The 8,580-nt window shown below is 41.0% G+C and overlaps 1 protein-coding gene across 1 annotated transcript; it reads left to right on the forward strand.

Moving 5' to 3' along the window:
- Positions 1 to 1,484: 1,484 nt before the first annotated feature.
- LOC307031698 (uncharacterized protein) lies at positions 1,485 to 5,659 on the forward strand. The gene is made up of 3 exons (XM_079669008.1): positions 1,485 to 2,079; positions 3,043 to 4,295; positions 4,565 to 5,659. The coding sequence occupies exons 1-3, from the start codon at positions 1,735 to 1,737 to the stop codon at positions 4,965 to 4,967; spliced, it is 2,001 nt and encodes a 666-aa protein (XP_079525134.1). The 5' UTR covers positions 1,485 to 1,734; the 3' UTR covers positions 4,968 to 5,659.
- Positions 5,660 to 8,580: the final 2,921 nt, after the last annotated feature.

Genomic DNA, 8,580 nt, shown 5'->3' on the forward strand with positions numbered 1-8,580 from the left:
TCTACAATAAAATCTCGTTTAAATTTGTTTTACGATGTCTAAAGTTGCTTATAATTCACATGTTTCCTGCCTGGCTGCAGTGTGTATCATTACCCTCTCTCGTCCGGGCGGTAGAAAAGAGCCCTCAGCCAGAGCAGCTGCAGCCAACAAGCTGACTGTTGCTATCTGTAAACTATGCCGCCGAAACATAATTTCAGCCAATCAGCGTCGTCAGATCTGATGCTCAAAGGGCGCCCTTTCAGCACCCTGGCCTGTGTGTCTGTGAGTTGTTCGGACTCGTATCCAAGGTGACGCTACAGTAGTTGTCTGCAGGTGTAGACTCCGGTGCTAGTGGATCGCCGGAGCTGTAGATTAACATTTACATGCTTATTGTAGTTGTAAGGGCAATGCCTGTGGCACCATGGAGCATATGTGTGGGTTGGACCTGTATTTTACAGGAAAGGGGTGATCAGAGGGTCGAGTTGTCGATTCTTGTTCAGTTTTCATATTCCTCACCCTCTCAGAATTATATTTGCGCGCGCTGCTAAAGAGACGCGCTACCATGGAAACCAAACAATGGTGTAGCTGTATTAAAGTCCGAGTGGAAACAGACGTGAGTAAATCTGATTTTGTCAGAAACCGGGAGAAATGCGGGAGTCTCCCGCGAAAATCGGGAGGGTTGGCAAGTATGACACACACACACACACACAGGGGCGCCGTAAGGGGGTGAAAGGTTAGGACGATTCTAAGGGCCCATGACTAGCAGGGGGCCCCAAAATGTTTAGAACATTAAGAACAAATATGTAAGTACCCTTTCATCAATAATTAACATTAATATAACGTTATATTGCGTAGTAGGCTACTCACTAAACTTACGATTCATTTAACTTATTTTCTTCCAAAAGTTAATTATCCAAAGCCTCTGTACACCCCCCTCTATTTACATGTAATGGTTTGGTCCTAAGACTCCTGCCTCCAAACGCAGCACTTTTCTAGCAGAGTGAAAGCATGTGAGGAGGGATGCGGTGGGTGTGGTCCATGAGTGGTGGAATTTAGTCTGTTAGCTAAGCGTAGTCCATTGTAAATTGTAATGTTTTTTTTTACTAAGCTGACATTAAGTAGGCTACTGTTAATATCTTCACTGAAAATTCAGAGGTTTTTCATTTCACTGCTCTTTTAGCTGACATTAAATGCAGGTACATGTTTATCAGCTATTCATACTAAATCAGTTGTCCCTCCCCCTGGTGCCAGGACCAACAGATCCATCTTCAGGCTCAGCAGCCCTGTCCCCCTATAAGGCTGCACCTGAACCAGCTTTTCTCCCAACTGAAGGAGGTGAGCAGCATTGTGTTGAATGACATGCCACTTAACATATCTGAAGGGAGACTGGAATACAACTAGGGTTGCCAACTGTCCCGTAAAATACGGGATTGTCCCGTTTTTGGAAACGTAAGTACCTGTCCCGTAATGAACTGATACGGGACGCACCTTGTCCCATATTTTGGGGTGGTGGAAGAATGACCGCTCGTTATGGTGATTCTCAGTCATTCGCTCTCTTGAGGACTGCGTGCGCACCTCTCAGAGCCACACACACACAAGCAGGGGGGGCTATCTTGAGCTGTGGGAGCAGCAGCATGCACGCTCAGCTCATTGGTCAATACTCATAGTCATGCAGCAGAGGAGCCAATCACTATAACGTATCGTATCTTAGCAACCGTTTCACCTCCATGCTGCTCGTCCTGCCCAACATGGAAGATGCTGCCGACGACAAGCACAAACAAAACTACCTCCTCAGAGTCCGAAAGTGATGCAAAAAACAACTTTTCTCCTCCTCCTCCGCCGAAGAAAAAGACGAAAAGAAAGAGTTACTACAGAACTGAGTGGGAAAAAGAATACGTGTGGCTAGAAAGCGTAAGGGACGATGTGCACAAGGCAAATTGTACTGTCTGCCGCCGACAATTTTCAGTTAGTCACGGAGGACTAACTGACGTTAAACAACATGCTGCAGGTGAAAACCACATGAAAACAGAGAAGCAAAGGAGAAGCCAGGGAGCCTTGACACAGTTCCTCGTTCGTCCAGCAACTCCAGAGGCTAACTTGGTATGTCAAATAAGGATGTTAATTTTGTATATGAATTTAAATTAAACCTACATTTACAAACATTTTGTTTGGTCAATTTCATACTGCTAAATGTTCAATGTAATTAAGTACCCCAACACTGATACACTGTGATATTTTTTAAACAATATATGATCAACTTAATCATATAATGATGCAAGTAGATGTAATGACTAATATTTATTCATAATCAGAGGTGGTAGCCAAAAGTGTACTCAAGTAAGAGTATTGTTGTTTTAAAACAATATTACTCAAGTAAAAGTAAGAAGTATTTTTCATTAAAACTACTATTCACCTCCGGAGACCCAGAAATTAATTGTGTCCACTATAGAGGACACCAAGGGAAAGGAAGGACTGAAGGATGGAGGGAGGAGTGAAGGGAGGTCAGAAGGAGCTAGGGAAAGAAGGAAGGAAGGAGGAAAGATTGAAGGAAGGAAATAAGCAAGTAAGGTAGGAAGGAAGGAGTGGAAGATGGAAAGAAGTAAGGAGGGAAAGAAGGAAAGAGGGGGAAGGATGGAAGTAAAGAAGGAATGAATGAAGTACAGATTTAAGAAAGGAAAGAAGCAAGGAGGGAGGGAAGGAATATATATATATATATATATATATATATATATATATATATATATATATTGTATTCAAGAGGTGGGTAGAGCAGCCAACCGTATTCTTATTTTAGAACAATATTACTTAAGTAAAAGTAAAAAGTATTTTTCATTAAAACTACTCTTCAAAGTACAATTTATCCAAAAAGCTACTCAAGTAAATGTAACTCATTACTACCCACCTCTGTTCATAATAAAAAATAATGCATACTATATACAACCTATACACACTCAAACAGCTAGTATATACATGTGTAATACATATCAGGTAGTATTTGATATTATATATAATATTATATTACAATGATTATATGTATAGTGATATTTTCTTTTTCTTTTACAGGTAACTGCTGCTGAGGTAGCCCATGTTTATCACACGGTCAAACATAATTTGAGCTATAACTCATCTGATTGTGCATTCAAATTGACCCTGCAAACACTAAGTGACTCCTCAATCGCAAAAAAGATGTCGTGTGGGAAGACAAAAGCTGAGGCAGTGGTCACTGATGTCCTGGCACCAAAGGCAGTTGAAGAGGTACTCAGCCATTTGAAGAGTGAAGTGAAGCCGCTCCAGTTTTCTCTACAAACTGATGCCTCAAATAGAGGCAATCGTAAGATGTTTCCCTTGGCTGTGCAGTTTTTCACTCCAGAGAAGGGCATTGTTAAAAGGCTGATCGACTTTGTTGAAAATGCAGATGAGTCTGCTGCAGGGATAGCCAGTTCAATCCAAAGTTCTCTGGACAAAATGGGTCTAACTTTGGATCATGTGTCTGCATTCAGTGCAGACAATGCAAATGTCAATTATGGCATCCATAACTCTGTCTTCACAAAATTGAAGGAGTCCAACAGCGAGATCCTCCGTGGCAACTGCCATGCACATGTGGTCCATAACACCGTGAAACATGCCTTGGATAAGCTGTCAATTGATGTGGAAAATATTGTCCTGAAGGTGTACGGTCACTTTTCCATCTCTGCCAAAAGGAGAGAGACCCTGAAGGAGTTCTGTGAGTTTCTGGATGTAGAGTTCCATGACATTCTGCGCCATGTGGTGACCAGATGGCTGTCACTCAACCCTGCAATCAGCCGCTTGTTGGAGAACTGGACTGCGCTGAAGTCATATTTCATCAGCCTCGGTGATGAATGTCCAAGGCGGCTGCGAGAGTTGCTGAGGTTGCCTGAAGATGCAGCTGGGGTTGAAGAGGAGGCTGATCTTGCAGAGGTGTATCTCCTCTTCTGCAACAATGTCCTGATGCTTTTTGAAGAGTCGGTCAAAAAACTGGAGAGGGATGCCACCACATCTGCTGACCTATATGCCATCATGGACTCTTTTCTGAGAAAACTAATCAAGAGAAGAGATGATCAGTTCTATGGCTACCTCACCAAACAAAAGCTTCGGCGTCTCATTCCATCTGAAGCTAACCTTGCCAGGGAAGAGTTTACAGCCTTCTTAAACACTGCCATCACTTATCTGCAGAAGTGGTTCACATTCTCTCAGGAAAACTGGCTCTTTTACCTGCAGCCACTCTGTCTGACATCTGGGAACATCTCATATGAAGACATGGAAAAGATCATTGGGAAGCTACACCTAGTTGCCAGGTATGTAACTCACACACTGTACCACTTTGTACTTATTCCCTTTATACTGGCATATTATGCACACCACTTTTGTCTTGTATTAATAAAAAACAAAATTATACATAAATACTTCTCATCATACAAATCATGTCTTATTTAAATGCAAACAAATGCACGGGGCTTTTATGTGTTGTTTTTAATATAACATTTTATCAAATGAATTCAACAAGTGTCTCAGTAGTTTTTAATAATGCTACTGAACTGAATTCCAGTTTCATCTCTATTCGCAGGCTCAACCTCTCCATGGATGAGCTCTTTGATGAGTGTGTTACGGCAAACAGCCTCCTCGATCACCTCACAAAGTCAAAGGATGATTGGGAGCTGAAGGGAACAGCTGAGAGGTGGGTAGCAGTTCTCAGGGGCCGGGCAGCTGACCTTCCAAACATTCTGGCTGTGGTGTCCTTTGTCCTCAGCATCCCTTCCTCTACTGGGTACGTGGAGAGGGTCTTTTCTTTGATGAAAAATAAATGGTCAGATGTGCGGAACAGATGCTCTGTTGAACTAATTAAGAGTGAGCTGATTGTCACTCTCAATTATGAAGAGTCTTGCTCAGAGTTTTACACTGCATCTCTGGTGGATAGACAACTCCTTGCTGCTGCAAAAGGCCAACAAAAATACAAGTGGAAGAAATAGGGTTGTGTGACATCGTCTCTGGTTGTTCCATAGGCAGTTTTGGGGTTTGCCAATAGTATTTTTTTTCTGCTTTAATGTACACACACACACACACACACACACACACACACACACACACACACACACACACACACACACACACACACACACACACACACACACACACACACACACACACAGGTGGTGTGTTTTTCTTTAGTTTACGATTTTGCACTAATCTACTTTTTTCTTTCAAAGAGGCCAAATATGTTTGCACTACATCTCAAACACACTGTTTTTTGTTCAGAAGGTGTATATTTATGTTTTTTATTCAGAAGGTGTGTTTTGCACTAATCTATTTTTTCTTTCAAAGAGGCCAAATATGTTTGCACTACATCTCAAACACACAGTTTTTTGTTCAGAAGGTTTATATTTATGTGTTTTGTTCAGAAGGTGTATATTTATGTTTTTGTTCAGAAGGTGTGTTTTGCACTGATTTATTTAGTTATTTAAAGACAACTGTTTTGCACATTTGAAAAAATAAATGATTGAACGATAATCTGTTTCTCATGTCTCATGTCTATAACCTAACTATAACCTCACACTTTGGGTGTTTGACACAAAATTTAGACTGGAATTGAGGGGTTTAACCCAAAAATGGGGGGTTTTGCCGCGCTGCCAAGATGTGTCCCTTATTTGAAACTCTGGGAGTTGGCAACCCTAAATACAACACATATATATATCAAAACAAAAAGCTAACATCTCATTTAAATTATACATTTCAAACAGTATTTTCCCACATAGCCACTGATCTATATAAGACAAAAAACTGCTTTTAGTCTATTTAGGATGTTTGAAGCGTTGAGTGATCAGTCTGTATTAGGTAAATAAAATGTTAATCACCAACATTTTGGTTATGATATTAATACTAATATTAAAGAATACATTATCATATGTTTCATGTACACTCTACAGAGCCAGGGCCCTCTTCAGTTTTGTCAGGAAGGTGTGTGGAAGTGGAGGAAGAGGTGAAGGACAGTGACAGTGCCAGTGGCAGTACCAGTGTAGATGATGAGGATGAAGGCTCCAGTGAAGACAAGAGAAGGTGTACAGAAAGGGACAGACAAAGTGAGGAAAAGGACAGACAAAGTGAGGAAGCTGTAAAAAAAAGACTGAGAAAAGGTAATAGGCTCTGATTTGGCACCACCATAAGGCCTTTTCATTTCCATTTCCGTTGTATTCCACTTTAATACCTGCATATTTTGTAGTTGGTATGTATATTTAATTTTAAAATCTGCTCCTTATGTTATTTTTTGTGTTATAGCATTTTATAAATGATTTTGTTGGTGGTAATGTTCACTTTATTTTAATTTAAGAGGTCATGTATATTTAAGTTATATTTATTTGGATTTATGCATTCATGTTGAGAATGTTCCATTCATAAATGTTATTGTTAGGCATGTACACCATAAAAGATGACTATTGATATTTATTGTCAGGAATGTTAGTGTTATATCAAATAGTGAATTCTACTGCAGCAGAATGTTGCACGTCTGCACAGTGTTATATTTCCACAGCTCAGTGTCAGATAATATTGTGCGGTTAGTATTGGACTACAAGATAGATGCAAGCCTGTACAGGTGGAGTTATTTAATGCTAAAATGAGTGGGTTGGGTTCTGGAGGTGTGGTTAGCAATTGTGCTTGGTTGGCGTGGCCTGGGCCTGGTGATGGGGGGGCCCAATTTGATATATTTTCACGGGGCCCAAAATCCCTGGCGGTACCCCTGCACACACACACACACACACACACACACACACACACACACACACACACACACACACACACACACACACACACACACACACACACACACACACACACACACACACACACCCACACACACACACACACACACACACACACACACACACACACAATGTTCGTATTTAGTCTCCTGATTTTAAATGCCCGAGTATGGTTTTGTCACCATTTCCATAGCCCCACCAAAAATATTTTCCACCAGCCGCCACTGTCCATTGGGATAGTTCTCTCTGTAAATCTCCACAACTGCTACTTTTTGAAATCTGATCAAGTATTGCCAGCTCAGTTTAACGCATAAAATCAGTATCCAGTGTTCTTCAAGTAAAATGTTTAACACAAAGAAATGGAATACTGTGTACTGATGAAGTTGTTCATTGGTTCGATCCCCCTTGCAGTCAACATGTCGAATGCTCCTTAGGCAAGATACCTTATCACAAATTGCTCCAGTAGGCATGTCTACAGTGTTGAAATGTAAGTAGTAGTAAGAAAGTGTCAATCAAATTGCATATATTTTTACAACAAAAGCTAGTTTCCCATTAGCTAGCTTTTGTGCAGTCTTTAACTTCAGGGTTCGTACGGGTGCTTGAAATCCTTGAAAATGCTTGAAATTTGACGTGGTGTTTTCAAGGTTGGGAAAGTGCTTGAATTTTGGGAATGGTGCTTGAATTTGGGATAAAGTGCTTGAACATGTAAATGCTTTACTTCGCTTTTTAGATTAAAAGAAAATAAAGAAGTCGGAGCCAGCTTAATTGCTTCGCTTTTACATAAAACAGCTCCGCTCCGGCCTTCCCGCGCTATGCGCGCGACCTGCAAGTGTTTTTGTTAGGTGTGTGACCTGGGCATTCTGATAAGTGATAGATGACAGTATGCCAGGAGGTTGCAGTTTCAACGAGCGTTGGCTAGCAGAAGACAAATACAAGCCATGGATAAGACGAGGGTCAAGCCCACGAGTAGCCTCCTGCAAAGTTTGCAAAAAATAACGATAGGAGAGTCGGCGCTGACGAGCCACATGAAAGGTAGGCTACGCCGTAGTAGAGCATTTTAGATTAGGCTAACGTTGCATGTTACGTTTGTTTAAGCTAACGTTAGCAAACTGAATGAGGGATAATAATTAAAGGGGACAATCATTTCAGAGGAGCGTACCTATGTGATGTGCTTTACAGTCGCAATTCTGTGGTGTTCAGAGGATGAAGCACTCACTTGTAATTCAACCCAGTCTCACGGCATTTTGTGTTATAGTCACAAAATATAATCTATTGATTCGACACAGAACGATTTTAAAAGCAATGTATTTCTACTGGTAGTATGTTTCGTGCCTAAACCAAATGGGACTTGCTCTATCGAAATCAGTCACATTGATCCGAAGACACATTTTAGTTTGTATTACTGGTCTGGGGGAAGCTCGCGAGTGTCTGTGTGTTTGTGTATTTTTGCGTTTGTGTGTATTGTGTTTGTGTACCGGGGAAACACTCACAAGAAACACCGGCTGTTGTTACGCTTGCTGTGACGTTAAATTACTCCGTTCTCCGCTTGTAATTATGCCTTTACAAGCTTCAAAGTTGTATTTATCATCTGAATTTGCCGAAATAAGTTTAATATCCTTTTGGTCGCACAGGGATGAAACGTATACCAATAGAATCTGTGGACTCTCAGCTTTTCATATGATATACAGGGCTCGACATTATAAATGGAACGCTGTCCCGGAAGCACTATTTAGACACCCCGGCCAGCATAACGTAATTTCAATTTGCCCGCTCGGGCCACTAAAAAAATATTGCTTTAAAAAAAAAATGGTCCTGTGGTATTGGTATT

This window comes from Notothenia rossii (genome assembly GCF_949606895.1).
Source record: "Notothenia rossii genome assembly, chromosome: 3".
Classification (NCBI taxonomy): domain Eukaryota; kingdom Metazoa; phylum Chordata; class Actinopteri; order Perciformes; family Nototheniidae; genus Notothenia; species Notothenia rossii.